At 35.1% G+C, this 21,456-nt stretch overlaps 1 protein-coding gene across 1 annotated transcript in view; it reads right to left on the bottom strand.

The window, feature by feature from the left end:
• Positions 1–21,456, bottom strand: part of NYAP2 (neuronal tyrosine-phosphorylated phosphoinositide-3-kinase adaptor 2) — a 126,649-nt gene that overhangs the window by 34,632 nt on the left and 70,561 nt on the right. Inside the window, exon 4 of the mRNA XM_053711680.1 lies at positions 18,218–19,312. Coding sequence (XP_053567655.1) covers positions 18,218–19,312 — 1,095 coding nt within the window. The remainder of the gene's footprint in view (positions 1–18,217; positions 19,313–21,456) is intronic.

Here is a 21,456-nt window from a genome sequence, read left to right as displayed (position 1 = left end):
CCCCCATCACCCTTAGGGAGACTATCCCCAGGGTCATATTTACATATGCAAAACAGAATGAGAAGCAGTCTGCCAGGAACGAACAGTAGCATCAATAGCTTGTTCTATGGCCCGGTTGCCACCTGGTAGTAGCTTCTTTCTGCCCAATTGTACAATACAATTATCAGCAGTAGACATCTTGAGAAAGGCCCAAGGTGGGGTCGTAACGCGTTAATTTAGACAGTCACTGCTCGAGTCTGAAAATAGGGTAAGCCTATTCCTATTAGTTCTTATATTATTTATCACTATTGCACAATGTGATTTTTGTTTTTACAGGTATCAACTTATTGGATTCTTGGTTCCTCACATTTTTTGGATCACTATTTTTGTATACATTTTTATTTTACTATATTTTTTTCACATTAGGATTCTTCATTTGGATCCACTGGACACTTTCAGAGGATACTTATAGAGGACATTATTATTATTTTCATTTAATTATTTCCATTGGATTTTTTTTTACACTTATTCACAGTCATGTCAATAACTGGTTATTACTAATTATAATTATACTAATTATAATTTGGGACACTTGTCCTTAGGAATTTATTTACTGTTTTTGTTGTTTTTAATTGTCTTTGTGGACTGTGTATAGTGTACCCTATTATATGTATAATTTGAAATAAATATAATCAAAACTATATTGTTTATTTTGATCTTATAGTATTTATAGATACTTTAGCCATTCTGGCGCTCCCTCCTTCCATTCATATCTATTGAGTTAAATTATGTGACCCAAGTAGCGAATAAAAGAGTGTCTGCGATAATGCAGAATTTGATAGTCCACTGGAAACAGGCTACTGCGCTAATGCCAGGTCTAGCAACACACAGGAGACTGAGGACCGCACCATCTCTTCTTCAGGCTTTTGGACATAGAGTGGCTAAACTAACATCTTCTCCTAATACCATCAGTATGGATAGCTGAAACAACTAAGAGGTGAGCTATCAGTGTTGTGGGCACGTGCATTGGAACTGATATATCCTTTCTTGGAACACTAACGCTGACGCATATCCTGGAATACACACAACAAATCAAAGTAGCACCATTCCCAAGTCCATAAAGTTACTCAGTTCCTCTAAGTTGGTATTTGGTCGTTCTGATTATTTTAAGTCAAACACCCTTGTTCCCAGTTACTCTAAAGCTTCATCCCTGGCATTTACCTCTTGCATATTTACACCCAGTCCTGTGTTTCCTGTTGAACTCTGACTCCTTGACCCTTGTCTTTTCTCCTGGACTCTGCTGGTGGGTTGCACCTTGTACCTTTGCAATAAAGAATGATTTTATGGTGATGACTTCTGTCCTCTATCTTTGACTTGAGTTTTGCTTCCCCTCTGACTACATATCTACCCTCCAGGCCTATACATTGAACTGTACCAATAAGCCCACTGGCTTACTACATCTGGACACCTCTCTGCTACATACTTCCAAGTTACTCCTTAACAATGACCCTTTAACACTGAAGTATAACAGGGAAAGTTATTAGGATATTGTTACACAAAAGATATATTAATAAATGTAGAAATAAAAGGATAATTAATTAATAGATGCATAGCTTTGGTGAAGTATACAGCAGTTTTCTTATCAGTGCATCATGATAGGCAGATATAAATTAACATTATGGCCTTAATAACACTAGGGTTAGGCACAACATAGGCCCTAGCATGAAGTCTGTCAACCTTCTGTGTTTACACATTTTTATAATAGGACAGAACATAACACACAGGCATACTAATAACAGTATATGCAGGTGTAAAACCATGACAGACGGTTTATAGATGTTGCAAAGCCTCATCTTTGAGTGAGCAAAAAAGGTAGCTCAATAGCATCTAAAAAAAATATTTCTGCCAAAATTGAAATTGTTACACTATCCAAGACCTCCCAACCATCCTTTATTTTGCAGCATAGTCATAGGTTTGGAGGCTTGCCCATTTTACCACCAGCAGCATCTCTAATCAGGGCAAATGTCCTGAATAGAATTCCCTGATTCTGTCCAGACTACCCATCACACTCCCCAACCCCATCCATATTGTGAACTTGGCCCAGCTCCTCCCATTTCAGCCCAATCAGAAAACACTGGTAGGACACCACCCATAAGTTTATCTCCCTGTCCCAGAAAGCTTCCAGGAAATGTTGGGAGGTAAACAATTCTGCACAGCTACAAACATGAAAACCCCTGCCATGTGCACAGTTATTCAAATGGATTTGAATATTCTCCTTAAAGGGACAGTCTAGTATAAATTAATCTTTCATTATTCAGATAGGACTTTTAATTTTATTCAACTTTCCAATTTACATTTATTATCAAATTTGCTTTTATCTCTTGGTATTCTTAGTTTAAACTAAACATAGGTAGGCTCATATGCTAATTTCTAAGCCTTTGAGGGCTGCCTCTTATCACATGCTTTTTAAATCTCTTTTCAACACAGAGACAGAAAGTACAGGTGGGCCATATAGATAACACTGTGTTCAGGCACAGGGGGTTATTTAAGATTTAGCACAAAACAATGCTAAATTTAAGACAATAGATAATTAACAGTCACAGTCATGTGATCAGGGGGCTGGAAGACGGTTCCTAGATACAAGGTAATCACAGAGGTAAAAAGTACATTAATATAACTGTGTTGGTTATGCAAAACTGGGGAATGGGTAATAAAGGGATTATCTATCTTTTAAAACAATAACAATTCTATGGTAGACTGTCCCTTTAATGTTAAAATAGCATAACAACCATTGGAGCAAAATAATTTGCATAGCTCATAAATAATATTAGTTACATAACACATACTTATTAATTACCACTAAGTGCTAAAGAATATGTTGACTGGAAGAAGCTTTAAACAATTAATTATATTTGTGAACACTTTCATTTATACTATATTGCATACTGGCTGTACCTCACAAAGACACGTTTATAGCTCTTTTAATCATTTAATATTATTAATCAAATATATTTGGAGCAAGCATCATCTTGTACAGTAATAGGAAGGTCCCATAATTCCACAAGGATATCAACTGCTGTAGAGTCCCTGCAGATTAGTCTATCACTGAAACCTTAGTGATGAGCTGTAACCTCTATGTCATGCTGAGCGGAACACCATCTATTTTCTTCTAATCTGCATCTGAATAATTTAGATAAATGACAACTGGTCATCATCTATGAAAGCATTTAGCAACACTGCTTATCTTAGATTATCAACATACCATCAGTAGTTTAACACAAATATGTATATAGGGGGCATCTTAATTAACATGTTCAGGAACTAAATGAAATTCTGTTACTTGAATATAATATCTTATTATTATTATCAAATTTCCTTCATTCTTGTGGTATCTTTTGTTGAAGGAGCATCAGCTCCCAAAAACGATTTTTGCTTACTTACCAAATTGAGAGCCAAGTTTCTCAATTGATCACATTGCCTTATGCTATCATTTGTTGAAAAATATGCCGCCTTGAATGAGTTTTCAATAGAATAGCTCCAGAAAAGGACTTTTCAAGTATTAACTATCTGTTTTCAAACAGAAACTGGGAGGTCTTCTAAAACTGACACATGCAGTAGAAAGCTCTATTCATTTTCATGTGTGACATTCACCTATTGACTCTAAAAAAAGTCGAGGGGGCTTCTATGAAAAATATCCAAAATAATTTATTTATTCAGAAAACATAATAAAAACATACGGATAATTCAGCAACAAATGCATATACCACAGACAGAATGATCTTACGTGTTTTGTTCAGTTGGCCTTAGTCACAGACTCTAATCCGACTACTTATTTTATATACTAAACGTTAAAACCATTGGTTGTCTGCAGTCATGTGAGATCACATCCTCATGACCTATTGACATCACAATACATCTTCAACACTTAGTATCCGTATGAATGCCATATGTATCTTGGCAAGATGGACCTACGGTGTACTTCTATAGGTACTTCAGGAAAACAACATTTACAAATGGCGTTATTTCATTTGAATTTTTTTACATTTCATTGTATTTCTCACCCGCACTGGCGTGAGTTTCAGAAACAGTATTGGCATTATGAAAATCGTGTTTTTGCAGCAGATTGTGACTTTCATAGTTAACTATTGCAATCTGTTTCAATCTTTTAGGTTATCAGGATGGCCAGACTGTGTACTGTTTTTCTATCTCTATATGGGCATTTGACAATTTTCACAAAGATTCTTTTAAACTATATTTATTCTTGTTTATTAAAGGCCCGGTTCCATTTAAACAAGACGTATACAGTAAGAAAGAGATACGAGTTTCTATGTAAAACACTTTTTTACAGAATTTTCGTTTTACAACTTTAAATCATGACCCCACTACATTGCTCCGTTGTATCTCTCTAAGAGACCATTAAAAGAGATTGTGCAATAGTGCACATGTCTTATAGGGGACGGGTCTCCATGAGCACTATCCCTAAACTCATTCACAAGTGTGCCTATATTATTGAACTCATGGTCATGAATGCTCTTCCCAGATTACAAAATTCAATAATATATATAGTGTTGTGTACTAGTTTGGAGTTAGTTTTGCATGGAGGCTCGTCCCATTTATTAAAGCCATAGACCGCAGCAAGGCCCACTTGTGCAGCTTCATAAATGGGACACGGTCTGGACAGAATCCAAAACTATACTATACTCAAAATCAGTAGCTGACAAAATACAGCATAACTTTTTAAAATTGACCAATGAGAGTTTATATTGATATAACCTACCTGAACTTCACTATAAAGGTTATGGTGATAAAGTAAATTAAACACAATAAGTTCTTTTTTTTCAATGCAATACCAAAATAACATAACTTTTGAGCATTATTGTATCTCCAGAATTAATGATGAATTTTAGTTTCAACCCAAATTAATAATAGTTTAAATTATTAACTCACTTTCACATTTTTTAAAAACTGGTGCAGAATTTTTGTTGTAGTTCCTATTGCTCTTCATATTAAAAAAAAAGAAAGAAAAAAAAAAATACACAATAACTTTAAAGTTTCCAAAATTGTAGAAGACTAAATGACAAATACAAATTTGAGCCAAATTTTTTCATTAAGCCAAAAGTTACATGCATTTTCAAATCAACCTTTAGCATTACATTCTTAAAGTATAGCTGCCATGATACCCAATATTTTATCAATTTAGAGCTGAAAACACCACTCTAGATTTGTAACAATTAAACAGACATAAAACCCTACATTTTTCTTTCATGAACCAGATGGAGCATAGCAAGTTTAAAAAGATTTTGAATGTACTTCTATTATCAAATTTGCTTTTTACCTTGGTGTTTTTTGTTGGCAGCTAGCTGAACACATCTGGTAAGCCAATGACAAGAGACTTATATGTGCAGCATAAAACTATAACAAAAATCCAGCCGGTTAGGAAAAAAACATAGATAATAAAAACAAATGTTTATTGAAAAAATATTTTAAGAAAAAGATCTACAAGGAATTGTGAGCTCAGTGAACAACATTCTGCTTGTTTCATGGATTTTTGTTATGGTTGTATGTTAACTCATTTGTTTTGGAGTCATGGGAGGCAGTGCTTGCAAACTTGGTGTAGCCTTATACTGTACTGGCATCTCCGATCCTGCACCAATCCTGGGAGAGGCGTCCCTTCGACCACATGATTCGAACATAGTAGAAAGCATTGAGTAACAGCACCGGTCCATTAATAAGACAAACTCACTGCACCAGGTTTAAAGGGATAGTAAAGTTCAAATTAAACTTTTATGATTCAGACAGATGATTCAACCTTCTAATTTACTTTTATCATCAAAGTTGCTTGGTTCTTTTGTTATTCTTAGTTGAATGCTAAACCTAGGTAGGCTCATATGCTAATTTCTAAGCCCTTGTTGGCCGCCTCTTTTCTGAATGCATTTGACAGTTTTTCATAGCTAGAGGGCGTTAGTTCATGTGTTTCATATACGTAGATAACATTGTGCTCATGCACATGAAGTTATTTAAGAGTCAGAACTAATTGCCTGAAATGCAAGTCTGTCAAAAGATCTGAAATAAGGGGGCAGTCTACAGAAGCTTAGATACAAGGTAATTACAGAGGTAAAAAGTATATTTCTATAGCAGTGTTGGTTATGCAAAACTGGGGAATGTAAGGGGATTATCTATTTTTTAAAACAATAACATGTTTGGTGTTTACTATCCCTTTAAAGGAAGTTTTTATCAAATGGTTAGTTTTTTTTTGGTAGCGATCAGTGGACCCCAGGTAATGCGCCAACTCTACACAGATGTCTCTTGCAACTGCAGGACTTGGACCACCATATGATTTATCAAAATTGTTAATTTTATTGTATATCGCTTAATACAATTTTGATACAACTTATCATCATGGAATATTTATAGAGTGTTTTTGTTTAAGTGCAATTTAGGACTTCACAAGAATAGTTGCAATTTGTTGGATTGTGTTAAAGTAGGGTGACCATATTTTCGCTTTAAAAAGGGACATATATGAAAAATACATATGCCAGGGCTGTTTAAAGAAATGTTTTTTTATAAGAACCCAGACATATGTATTTTTCATGTGTCCCTTTTTAAAGCGGCAATATGGTCACCCTAGAGTTTAAGCCAAATATATGCAGCCATAAATCATCTGCTTGCTCCCAGTCAAGCCTTGCTGCCCCTGAGCCAACCTAAATATGCTTTTGAACCTAGGATACAATGAGAACAAATTAGTTAAGATAAGTAAGTCGCTCTAAGCGAATCATGAAAGTTTAATTTTGCTTTTACTATCCCTTTAACAGACAAAGCTCATTGTTCAGTTATAAGTAAAACCATTAAAAAGAAAGAGAAACAAATCACAAAAAAAGTTTACTTATTAATAAATGTTCAGCTGTTTATTATTACATCTGAATTGATGAACAGTATTTCATTTCATGGTTCTTTATCATGAGAACACAGTAATAATACCAAAAATGAACAACTGATTTGATCAGAAAGTAATATCCTGGACTTGCAATGCATAATGTAGGTGGGTGATACAGATCAGTAACAAAAGGGCATGGTAGATGAACGAATGTGTGAAGTTGTTTAATTTCACCCGAAGACTACTGGAAATATCTGCAGCATGTTGCTCCATTTCTCACTGATCATAAAAATAGGAGAACACTAGTGACAAACAATATAATATGCAAACCGAGTTTTATTATTGCATCCTGATTGCATTTGGATAATTTAGCTTCAATACTAATCTACCTTATCAATAAATGAGCTGCACAAAATAAATACAATCTCTGATGCTGCTGTCCACAACACAACTCCTATTTTTATAAAGTTTATGTGAAAAATAAGGAACTTGATCTATGAAAACAATACTAATGAACTGCTGATTTAATAGCAACAACAAAATATTACATTGAGTGTGCAATATAATATTCCACATTAGCAGTAATTCTAAAAGCATACCTCCCAGCATTTCCTAGCTAGTTTATGGTCCATGAAGCTTGGAGTTGTTGACAGCCTGGGCGGGTAATGGGTAGAGATATGATGTGTAATGGCAGGGGCTGCATTCTTTGAGCAGGATCTGCATGCTCTGGGTAGGGGCTGCATGCTTTCAGATCAGTCTTAATGATATCCATGAGGTCTGTGTGCTGTAGGAAAGGTCTTCATGATGTGGAGAATTCAGATACATTTTCACCCATTTCTTCCACATGGATTAGTGCCCTCCTCCTACTTCCTTTATTTCCCTGCATGCTTTGCTGACTAGGAGGGGTCCAAAGGAGTTCCCACAGCACCATGGAATATTCACAAAATTGTATTAGAACTTGAGGGTCCAAATGACAGTAGATTTTTCGGGTTCATTCACCCCGAAATGTCGCCTGTCATTTGGAGCCTCATGTTCCAATAAAATTTTGTGAAAATTCAATGGTGCTGTGGGAACTCATTTGGACATTTTGCTTTATGGAGTGTGAGCAGTTACCCTGTCCCAGACGTGCACATGAGATAAAGAATTGGTAAGGTGCTGTGCATATGTGTAGGAGGGGTAGCATTCTGTGTGCAGGCATTGCAAAGGGACAATCAGAGGGTACAATCAGTATTATATTTGCTGCTTGGAAATTAAGGGATTAAATCACTACTACATGGCATTTAAAGGGTTAACTCACTTCTGCATGTGTGATTTGGTCATCAATGGGTTAAAACACTTCTGTGTTTCAGGCAATGAAAGAGTTATATCAATATCAGTATGTTTCAGCAATTTCTTTACTCACTGATTATCAGGAAAAATGAACCCCCAAAATCATGTCTAAAGTTTTGAGCTAGATTCTAAATTTAGAACAAACTTCTTAAATTAATATGAAACCCACATTTTTTCTTTCATGATTGAGATAGAGCATTCAATTTTGAATAGCTTTCTAATTTACTTTTATTATCAATTTCTTTGTTCTTTTGGTATCTTTTGTTGAAAAGCAGGGACATATTATTAAAGGGACATTATACACTCATTTTTTCTTTGCATAAATGTTTTGTAGATGAACTATTTATATAGCCCATAAAGTGTTGTTTTTTTTAAATGTATAGTTTTGCTTATTTTTAAATAACATTGCTCAGCTTTTTAGACTCCTAACCAAGCTCCAAAGTTTTATGTGAATACCGTCAGCTACCTTCTCCAGCTTGCTCCTGTTTGTGTAAAGGGTCTTTTCATATGCAAAAGAAGGGAGAGGGGGGGAGTGTCTTATTTCCCACTTGCAGTGGGCTTTCCTGCTGCCTTTTCAACATAGCTAAACTGAGAGCTTGTAAGTAAGTTTTTAAACAGTTTTATACTGGATTTTTGTATCAGTATCTGTGCATCTTATTCTTTATAGTAGTGTCTATTACATGCAGTTATATGAAAATGAGTGTATACTGTCCCTTTAAGGAGTCGGCCCATTTCTGGAGCACTATATGACAGCAGTTTTTCAAGAATGTTATGCATATGCAAGAGCACTAGATGGCAGCACTGCTCCTGACATGTACTAGTGCTCCAGACAGCTACATAGATATCTCTTCAACACAGAATAACATGGGAATGACTCTGATAAAACCTCCCAAATTAGAGTGTTTGCTTCCAGACCCCCCTTTGAACCTTTTACGTCTAGTTTACTATGCATCATTTTGCTATCAGTTCAGTAATATTGTCTTACAGCCTTGTTCACTTAGGAATATTGAGAAAGATCAGTGAGCATTGCAGGGGTTAAGTGATTACTGAATGACACCCATAACTGGGGGAAAAGAAAAAAAAAAACCTTTAAACATGCCACATGATAAAAGCCCTTTAAACATGCCACGTGATAAAAAGTCCTTTAAACATGCCACATGATAAAGGCCCTTTAAACATGCCACATGATAAAGGCCCTTTAAACATGCCACATGATAAAAGCCCTTTAAACATGTCATACGATAAAAGTCCTTTAAACATGCCATATGATAAAAGTCCTTTAAACATGTCATATGATAAAAGCCCTTTAAACATGTCATATGATAAAAGCCCTTTAAACATGTCATATGATAAAAGCCCTTTAAACATGTCATATGATAAAAACCCTTTAAACATGCCACATGATAAAAACCCTTTAAACATGTCATATGATAAAAACCCTTTAAACATGTCATATGATAAAAGTCCTTTAAACATGCCATATGATAAAAGTCCTTTAAACATGCCATATGATAAAAGTCCTTTAAACATGTCATATGATAAAAGTCCTTTAAACATGTCATATGATAAAAACCCTTTAAACATGTCATATGATAAAAGCCCTTTAAACATGTCATATGATAAAAGTCCTTTAAACATGCCATATGATAAAAGTCCTTTAAACATGCCACATGATAAAAGCCCTTTAAACATGTCATATGATAAAAGTCCTTTAAACATGTCATATGATAAAAGCCCTTTAAACATGTCATATGATAAAAGTCCTTTAAACATGTCATATGATAAAAGCCCTTTAAACATGTCATATGATAAAAGCCCTTTAAACATGTCATATGATAAAAGTCCTTTAAACATGCCACATGATAAAAGGCCTTTAAACATGCCACATGATAAAAACCCTTTAAACATGCCACATGATAAAAACCCTTTAAACATGTCATATGATAAAAGTCCTTTAAACATGTCATATGATAAAAGTCCTTTAAACATGCCACATGATAAAAGTCCTTTAAACATGTCATATGATAAAAGCCCTTTAAACATGCCCCATGATAAAAGTCCTTTAAACATGCCACATGATAAAAACCCTTTAAACATGCCACATGATAAAAACCCTTTAAACATGTCATATGATAAAAGCCCTTTAAACATGCCACATGATAAAAACCCTTTAAACATGTCATATGATAAAAGCCCTTTAAACATGCCACATGATAAAAGCCCTTTAAACATGCCACATGATAAAAAACCCTTTAAACATGTCATATGATAAAAGCCCTTTAAACATGTCACATGATAAAAGCCCTTTAAACATGTCATATGATAAAAGCCCTTTAAACATGCCACATGATAAAAACCCTTTAAACATGTCATATGATAAAAGCCCTTTAAACATGCCACATGATAAAAGCCCTTTAAACATGCCACATGATAAAAACCCTTTAAACATGTCATATGATAAAAGCCCTTTAAACATGTCACATGATAAAAGCCCTTTAAACATGTCATATGATAAAAGCCCTTTAAACATGCCACATGATAAAACCCCTTTAAACATGTCATATGATAAAAGCCCTTTAAACATGCCACATGATAAAAACCCTTTAAACATGCCACATGATAAAAGCCCTTTAAACATGCCACATGATAAAAGCCCTTTAAACATGTCATATGATAAAAGTCCTTTAAACATGCCATATGATAAAAGCCATTTAAACATGCCACATGATAAAAGCCATTTAAACATGCCAAATGATAAAAGCCATTTAAACATGTCATATGATAAAAGCCATTTAAACATGCCAAATGATAAAAGCCATTTAAACATGCCAAATGATAAAAGCCATTTAAACATGTCATATGATAAAAGCCCTTTAAACATGCCACATGATAAAAGTCCTTTAAACATGCCACATGATAAAAGCCCTTTAAACATGCCAAATGATAAAACAAATCTTTAAACATGTCAAATGATAAAACAAATCTTTAAACATGTCAAATGATAAAACAAATCTTTAAACATGTCAAATGATAAAACAAATCTTTAAACATGTCAAATGATAAAACAAATCTTTAAACATGTCATATGATAAAAGTCCTTTAAACATGCCATATGATAAAAGCCATTTAAACATGTCATATGATAAAAGTCCTTTAAACATGCCATATGATAAAAGCCATTTAAACATGTCATATGATAAAAGCCATTTAAACATGTCATATGATAAAAGCCATTTAAACATGTCATATGATAAAAGCCATTTAAACATGTCATATGATAAAAGCCATTTAAACATGTCATATGATAAAAGCCATTTAAACATGTCATATGATAAAAGCCATTTAAACATGTCATATGATAAAAGCCCTTTAAACATGCCAAATGATAAAACAAATCTTTAAACATGTCAAATGATAAAACAAATCTTTAAATATGCCAAATGATAAAACAAATCTTTAAATATGCCAAATGATAAAACAAATCTTTAAACATGTCACATGATAAAAAAAAAAATACTGCTATATATAAAGTACAAAATGCTAAGGTCATCATGTATTAAGCTGTCAGTAAGCCGAACCAACACAAAGGGAATTACCACACTGCCCCTTGTGTCTCACAAACTGCCTACTGTAGTGCTAAGCCTGATCACTTTTGTCAAGGGGAACACGTTTGTACAATTGCACTTTAACTTTGACACAATTGATGCAAATTTGACTCCAAAGTAAACTAAAACAATTAGTCAGAAGAGAAACATGGGTGTTACAATCTAGAGGTTTGTAATACAACTGCTAGAACTATTTGTCTGCATAAAAAAAGCTTGTTTCGGCAGTATTAAAAGTTTAATCACAATGTTAGACTTTAAGTCATATTATGAAATTAATGATTGAATATATATATATATATATATATATATATATATATATATATATATATATATATATATATATATATATATATATATATATAGTATATATATATACAGTATATATAGTATGTGGTATATGCCATTATTTGCCCCTGTTCCTTGTATTATATTGGCAAAATAGTCACCACATTCAGAGAGCGATTAGCGAATCATAAGTCGGCCATTCGACAAGCTCTGGACAAGGGACGTTCTGATCAACCGGTTGCACAACACTTCCTTCATGCTGGACACTCAGTCTCATCACTAAGGATCATACTTATTGATCATGTTCCATCGGTTGAGAGGGGGGGACAGAGCTCTGTTACGCCTTAAGGCTAAATGGATTTTCAACTTGGACACTATTGCACCAAAAGGCCTCAATAGCATGATTGATTATGGTTGCTGTTACAAATAGTAAAAGGACTGCGGGCTCCTCCTGTACTCATCACACATAAATACTTGTCCATTTGATTTGAATGATAAATAACCTGCTGTGTTATACGGTTTATTTTGTCTAGATTTGACATATGTTTAATGTAACTGTCTATTTGTTTAGCTCTGATACTTTTTAGTATAGATTGCTCTGCATTAGACTGTGTCAGCGGTATAATATATGTAATAAAGTAATACCGCTATCTAAGTTGTGCATTGGAAGTTAGCTCTTCTCTTTTTGTATTTTTTTTTTTATTTATTGATTTGTTTATACACTTTAAATTGCACTTTTTGTCTTATGTCCCGATCCTGTGATCTGTCACACTGCTGTGTCTAATAAGCATCACGTGGGTTTACTCAGTTGCCATGACTCTCTCCACGCTGCCTAGGTTTCCCTTGGCGGCGTGCAATGATGTCATCAAAATGCGTTCCGGCAATGCTCGCCGTGTCAACTTCTCAATTTGAGCGCTCAGTATCACAGATGGGATTTGAATATGTAAAGGTATTCACATTAAGGGTATATAAGAGGGGGTTTGTTGTAATCTCACTTATGACTGTTATGGCCTCCATTTGATAAAGGTTCCTGTGCAAACCAAAACGTTATGGGTTAAGGCCCTGCTTGTTTATTTGTTGCTTTAAGCTGATAAAGACTTTTTTCACTGGATCCTGTGTTGCCTGCTTTTTTTTAGCCAGGTGTGGGTTTACTACTACTGTGAATATAAATAAATACATATATATATATATATATATATATATATATATATATACATACAGTATATATATATATATATATATATATATATATATATATATATATATATATATATATATATATATATATATATACAGTATATATATATATATATATATATATATATATATATATATATATATATATATATATATATGACACACACAATTTGCCAGAATTCTCTGTGTATTTAAATGCATTCATTTTCTTTTGTTTTTGTTATCTCTAACAATGGTAAACAGTCTGGCATAATGCTTCCCAGGGAATCACTGATTTCATAGTTGTCCCTATAGATTCAGGTTGTTTTTAAAGCAAACAATATGAAATGCAAAAATTACTCATTAACCATAATACAAGGTAGGAAATAAAGGAAATTCTACCCATAATCATCTTTTATTCAGTAAAATGTTTAAAGGGTAAGAAAACCCCAACATTTTCTTTCTTGATTTGGATAGAACATACAATTGTAAAAACTTTCCATTTTAATTATAATAGCAAATTTGCTGTGAATATAAAGTTGACCGAAGTCGGTCACGTCATAGGCAATAATTTTAAAAATTAGGCAGTTTCATTCATCAAATCTTTACTATTTAGGTATGTACTCCAAATCCCACCTGCCATATTCTTAACTTGATTGACAGATAAAGATTCTGCAATCTACAAATCAATGTTTCCCCCCCCCCCCCCTGGGGCGTTCAGCCCCTTTCCATAAACATCACAAATTTAGTCTGCGCATGTGCAAAAGGAGATTTTTCAGATGGAATCTACATGCTCTATTGGCCTCACAGTGAAACACTTTGTAGTATGAAGAGATTGCGGAGAATAGTGCATGCACATTGCACAATACAAATTTGTTATTGGGAGCGCGCTTCAGAGCTATGTATAGAGCGGGTGGGACTGCTCTATACATCAGACAAGGAAAAACCAGGAAGTATCTCTTGGGAGGAGTTTGTGAAGAAACAGTAAACAAATTAGATGCTATATAACAGAAAATCAGATCGTTTTTAAAAAAATAAAAATAACAGCGACTAGGTTTAGTGAGACAAAGTTTATGCGTAGCAGTTTTCCTGAATGCCTAACTTTGCATTCACTTTAATTATCTTGTTATCCGTTGATGAAGGAACAGCATTGCACTACTGGCAGCTAGATGAACATATCAAGTCAGCCAATCGCAAGAGACAAATGTGTGCAGGCATCAATCATTAGCTAGCTCCCACTAGTGTAGGATATGTGCATATTCTTTTCCAACAATGGATACCAAGTGAAGGAAGCACATTTGAAAATAGAATATATTAAATGTGTCTTAAAATGTATGACTCTATATGAATTATGCAAGTTAAATTTTGACTTTCCTATCCCTTTAAGACCTCTGTAGGTCTTCCAGATATAGCAGGCCCACTGCTATCTACTTCACATGGTTTGTATGATGTATGTTTCTCTCTTTCTCTACATTGTAATAGTCTGTTAATGTTTCTCATGTTTTCTTTTCTAACTAGATATTCAAACACATAATTGTAGGTCCTGTCTTATTTATAAGTAGATAAATAGATTGTATTATTAGAAAGAGGACATGCTTCAGAGTGCCTAAGCATCATGGGTAATGTAGTTCTGAAACATTAGGAGTGCCAATGTTCCCCATCCCGGCTATACACCAATAGAAATCTAGGAATACATAATCTCTAGGGATAAATTATGCAAAAACATACTTTTTCTTTTCTTTGCTTCAATATCATTTTAAACACTTAGATGTGTCAAGATTCTTCTAGCTCTCCTGGATTCCTGGATTCAGGATGTGGATTCATGAATTTATACACCAGGAATGGGGAACCTTGGCCCTCCATATGTTTCAGAACTACATTTCTTATGATGCTCAACTGACTTCAGAGTGCCTAAGCATCATGGGTAATGTAGTTCTGAAACATTAGGAGTGCCAATGTTCCCCATCCCGGCTATACACCAATAGAAATCTAGGAATACATAATCTCTAGGCATAAATTATGCAAAAAACATACTTTTTCTTTTCTTTGCTTCAATATCATTTTAAACATTTAGATGTGTCAAGATTCTTCTAGCTCTCCTGGATTCAGGATGTGGATTCATGAATTTATACACCAGGAATGGGGAACCTTGGCCCTCCATATGTTTCAGAACTACATTTCTTATGATGCTCAACTGACTTCAGAGTGCCTAAGCATCATGGGTAATGTAGTTCTGAAACATTAGGAGTGCCAATGTTCCCCATCCCGGCTATACACCAATAGAAATCTAGGAATACATAATCTCTAGGGATAAATTATGCAAAAAAAATACTTTTTCTTTTCTTTGCTTCAATATCATTTTAAACACTTAGATGTGTCAAGATTCTTCTAGCTCTCCTGGATTCAGGATGTGGATTCATGAATTTATACACCAGGAATGGGGAACCTTGGCCCTCCATATGTTTCAGAACTACATTTCTTATGATGCTCAACTGACTTCAGAGTGCCTAAGCATCATGGGTAATGTAGTTCTGAAACATTAGGAGTGCCAATGTTCCCCATCCCGGCTATACACCAATAGAAATCTAGGAATACATAATCTCTAGGGATAAATTATGCAAAAAACATACTTTTTCTTTTCTTTGCTTCAATATCATTTTAAACACTTAGATGTGTCAAGATTCTTCTAGCTCTCCTGGATTCAGGATGTGGATTCATGAATTTATACACCAGGAATGGGGAACCTTGGCCCTCCATATGTTTCAGAACTACATTTCTTATGATGCTCAACTGACTTCAGAGTGCCTAAGCATCATGGGTAATGTAGTTCTGAAACATTAGGAGTGCCAATGTTCCCCATCCCGGCTATACACCAATAGAAATCTAGGAATACATAATCTCTAGGGATAAATTATGCAGAAACATACTTTTTCTTTTCTTTGCTTCAATATCATTTTAAGCACTTAGATGTGTCAAGATTCTTCTAGCTCTCCTGTATCTGGATGCATATTGGGTATGGATTATGAATGGACCTAGTTATTGGTGGTTTGGGTATTTCAGGTGCCTCTACTGTGCAGTGCGTGATAGGCACAAATACACCACTTGTTTTCCACTGTTCTGTATCAGAGTCAGGAAAAACAGACAAGTTAGCTAGAGCTGCAGCAGATGCCTGAGTAAACATCATATGTGAGTCTGGTTACAATAAATATTAACTAGTAGTAAAGAGACTGCCAGCGTGTGCTTCTCAGTAACTGCAGATTTAACATTTCCCTTAAAGAGACAGTATACACCAATTTTCATATTACTGCATGTTATAGACACTACTATAAAGAATAATATGCACAAATACTAATATTAAAATCCAGTATAAAACCATTTAAAAACTTACTTAGAAGCTCCCAGTTTAGCACTGTTGAAAGGTTAGCTAGAACTGAAAGTGGCTGTATATCAAAAAGAGAAGACACTTCCCCACTCCCCCTTCCTCTGCATATGAAAAGACTCTTTACACAAACAGGAGCGAGCTGGAGTAGGTATACATCAGTATACTTCTAAAGCTTTGGGCTTGGTTTTTGTTCTATGTCTTTTCTTGGCTATTGGTTTGCATGTGTAAGCGTTACCTGATAGGAGAAGTGGATAACGAACATTAGCCAATTAAATGAATGGACTCAGAAATTTGTACTTATCAACTACTACTAAAAGAGTACCATCTGGACACAAATAAATCTCCTTGAAAAAGCTGGAATCATCCAGCGAAACATAAGTTGGAGTTTTATCACTTACACTGACTTGTCACAAAAAAATGGCGAAACAAGCAAATGGCTGCTACCTTGAACTTGCTGTGTATATAAGTGATCCTGTGAAGTTAGGACACTGACACAAAAGTGTGTGCATATCTGCAAAGCTGTTTTTAACCCTTAGTGATTTATGTCTGTGTTTGTTTTTAATTAAACCTGTTTGCTGTGAACCAGGTGTTTTATCTCTAAGCGCTTACACTGAGAGCTAAGTAACACATGAGTAGGATTATGCAGAGGCGTAACTAGAAACCACAGGGCCCAGGTGCAAGAATCTAAGAAGCCCCCCCCCAAAAAAAAAGGTAAATTTGATACATACATATATTTTTTAACATTTAACACAAGAAAAAATATGTGAATCAGATCTGTAAGATGGTCTAACCCCCTATAACTGTATATAGTGACACTGTTTAACCCACCAGTACTGTATATAGTGAGTTAGTGACACAGTCTGTAATCTGCCGGTGAGATGGCTGGCCTGACCCTACCCGCCCCAGTACTTTATAAAGTGACCACAGTAGTCTGTGACATGGTCCAGCCCCCCCCGTACTGTATATAGTGGTACTGTATAGTGACACTGTTTACCCCCTCCGTCCCATGCTGTAGTAACAAGGTCTGTAATTTGCTGGTTCCATAAACATACACACACACACACACATACATGCATAAATACACACACAGTCACATACATACATACATACACACATAAACACCAATGGGTGAAACACTAACCCCTGTAGTCAGAGACACTAGTGAAGCATAACATCAGACTCACATGGTATCAGTGCAGGCAGTGGCAGGTCAGCGTTTTTTATTGAAAAAAAAACTTTTTTTTTTTTTACGCAGGGCCCCCACGCTCGGGGGCCCAGTCGCAGTTGCGACCACTGCACCCCCTGTAGTTCCGTCCCTGGGATTATGTCAAGTGGGGGATTGTTACCTTACATATTCTGTGCTGTGCTATGCTTGCTTTTCTCTTTCCTTGAGGATTGCTTCTGAGGATTCGTCAGAACAAGATTAATGTTTGTCTTTGTACTTTACTAAACAGGACTCTTTTATTTTGATATCTGATATTTTAGAGCATAAAGCATGGTATATTTATTATATACTTAGTCTTTGCATTTATTAAAAAACAATTTACATCTATATTGATGCAACTATATTGTTTATTAAGAACTTACTTTCGGATGGTTCTTTAGATCGTCTTCCACTAGACTGCTTCCTCAACAGGCTCCTTCCTGAGGTAAAGAGGCTGGATAATTCTTCAAGGGGACTTGTTGGTGTTCTGGAACGTGAGCTGCTTTGAGATGAACTGTATGTACTGGATGATGCATTCATTGATTTCCCTTCTTGTGATATGTTTCTAACCATTGAATGAGGCACTGATGGAGAGTTTCTTGAGAGACTTCCTGAATGCACAGAATCATAGGGTGGCGGTCTTTTGAGGCTTAGAGGAGTGAGTGACCTACCCATGCTCACAGGAGAGGGAGAAGCAGAATGACATTTAGGGTAACCATGAGGTGACTGTGTTCTATACATGGTGGAAGAATGTGGGGGTGATGATGAATGTCCAGATGGGGCAGTTCCATGTGACACAACTACCTGCTCTTTTTCCATTTTCTGATGTCCTGGCATATGAGCTGGTAGTGTTGACGTTGAAGCACCAGCTTGTTGCTTGATGTAAGACACATTTTCCAATACAGGAAGTTTAGCAACTTCAAGTGGAGTCAAAGGAGATTCATCTGAATTTGGTGAACACTGTGCTGGTGCTGGTGGGAACACCAATAAGGGAGGTCTTTGAGAAAGTAAATTTGGGAATGGAGGGGGTATGTCGCAGGTCTGGCCTTTAGGAGTAGATGGCACTGAGGACTTGGTAAATTCTAAGTCAGGCACTGTGGGAGTAGCACACTGAGAAGTGCAACTAATATGATCTAAATCATAAAGACACCTAGAATCTTGTCCTACATCATCAAATATAGGGTATTTCATTTCTTCATACACTGCTTCACATTGATCTTCCTCGTCCCTTTTAAAGTCTCTAAGTATATTTCCAACCATTTCTATGTAAACTGGCTCCTCATCCCCTGTGTTTAGAGCAGTGTAGCTGAGCTGAGATGAAGAAGCTTCCCTAAACAAAGTACTTTTCATTCGGCCATGTTTTCTGATGTAAGTCTCATCAAATGATGTGCTAAGGTGAGTGTTTGGGTTTCGTTTCGGCTTTGGAGGTGGAATTTTCTTTGTATATTCATCACTATGTGGCCTTTGCTTTGCCGACACTGAGAATCAAACAGAACAAACTGTTAACATATGAACCATTGTTTCCTTTATTACACAATGTTTAATATATGTATAATGAAAAATTCAACCATTATTATAGAAATCGTGGATATTTTTGGTCATTTACTATTGTATAATTTACTATTTCAATATCATTGTAATTATAAAATCTTTATTTTCTGTTTTAAAGTATTTTTTTTTCTCCATTTATTTGCCTAATTTAAAACTAAAGGTCTAGAATATATGAATCCTGTAAGACAACAATGGGAAGAAATTAGGCCTTTCCCCCCCAATTTAACATGGGGTAGCTGGATAACTTGCAAGTGACAGATGTTAGCATCCTACACCAGCCTCCTTCTAAGGAAGATAATAATGGGATCATTTTTAAATCAGTCTATTTCATTTTTCATATAAAATGTAGAAACAATATTTTCAATGTACAACATATTCTTTTAAATCCTGTTGAACAACATATAATTTCATTACACTAACTATTTTTTTTATGTGCTTTAAAGCTATGAGTATTTTAAATTAAATGTAAAGAAAATATTTATTTAGTTTATCCTAATTGTTAAAGAGACATAAAACCCTTTTTTTTTCTTTTATAATTCATATAGAGCATACAATTGTAAACAGCTTCCCAATTTACTTCTGTCACCACATTTGCTTCATTCTCTTGGTATCCTTTGTTGAAGGAGCAGCAATGAACTAAGGAAGGTTAGCTGAACAGAGCAGATGAGCCAATGACAACAGACATGTGCAGCCACCAATCAGCAGCTAGCCCCAAGTAGTGCATTGCTAGGTATGCATAGGCCCTTAGTTATTACTAAGGGCCTATAGCAGGCCACAAATGTTTTTTGTATGCATATGGACTCTGTGTAAATTAATAAAGATCCCATTTTTATAAGGCTGGATTCACATTGCGTTATTTTGGATTCAAGTGGGATGTGGCAGTCCTAAATGTGGTGCCTTTGAAGACTTATGGTTGTGTGCTGTCTTCCAACTGATCGATAATGCCTCTGAACAAAACATACCAAGAGAATAAAGCAAATTAGATAAGAAAAAGTAAATTGGGAAATTGTTTAAATTGCATACTCAAAAGATTAAAGGGACATAATACTCATATGCTAAATCACTTGAAACTGATGCAGTATAACTGTAAAACGCTGACAGGAAAATATCACCTGAGCATCTCTATGTAAAAAAGGAAGATATTTTACCTCACAATTTCCTCAGTTCAGCAGAGTAAGTTCTGTGTAAAAAGTTATACTCAACTGCTCCCAGCTGCAGGTAAAAACATTTAAAAAAATGAAGAAATGAACAGCAGCCAATCAGCATCAGCAGTGCTGAGGTCATGAACTCTTACTGTGATCTCATGAGATTTGACTTGACTCTCATGAGATTTCATAGTAAGCTTCCTTTACCTGATTGGTGAAATAAGATGAGAGTGCACGATTCTCATCCCTTCAGATGTCCCAGGACAGACACACTAAAATGCTGCTTAGAAATCCTTTACAATGGGAGGTGGCTACTGAGGAACTTTTGAGGTAAAATATCTTTCTTTTTTACATAGAGATGTTCAGGAGATATTTTCTAGTCAGCTTTTTACAGCTATACTGCATCACTTTCAAGTGTTTAAACATTTGGGTATTATGGCCCTTTAAGTTTGACTTAACTGTCCCTTTAAACAAGTAATTGAAGAACTACTACAGATTACTCACTGTTCTTGAGGGGCGTACGTACAATTATTACAAACCTAACAATTCCTTGCACAGATACAACATTTCCTTTACCACTTGATTGTTAATCTACCTGGATAGGCTTCTTGATTGAAGTGTTTTTTCTTCTTGATTTTAGAATTGCTCAAGACAATTAAAATCATCAGTAAAGTGTTTATTGTTATTGTTTGTTTCACTTACCCACTGGCATAACAGTTGGCATTGTACAATTGTAAAGGGTTTAGGAGCTCATTTAATTAACACTGCTGACAAGTGAGTGACTTGCGCAATCATACTACGTAAGAGTTTTGACAAACAAAAACATACTTGGTGCAATCAGTAACAGTTTACAATGTAGAAGCGTACAGTTAATGACTGTTAAAAGATAATTTCAAATGTTTGTTAGGGGCCCTAGGGGGACGATT

Source organism: Bombina bombina, chromosome 4, assembly GCF_027579735.1.
Source record: "Bombina bombina isolate aBomBom1 chromosome 4, aBomBom1.pri, whole genome shotgun sequence".
Lineage (NCBI taxonomy): Eukaryota > Metazoa > Chordata > Amphibia > Anura > Bombinatoridae > Bombina > Bombina bombina.
The sequence above is the reverse complement of the archived record's forward strand: the minus strand, read 5'-3'. Positions and strand labels throughout refer to the sequence as shown.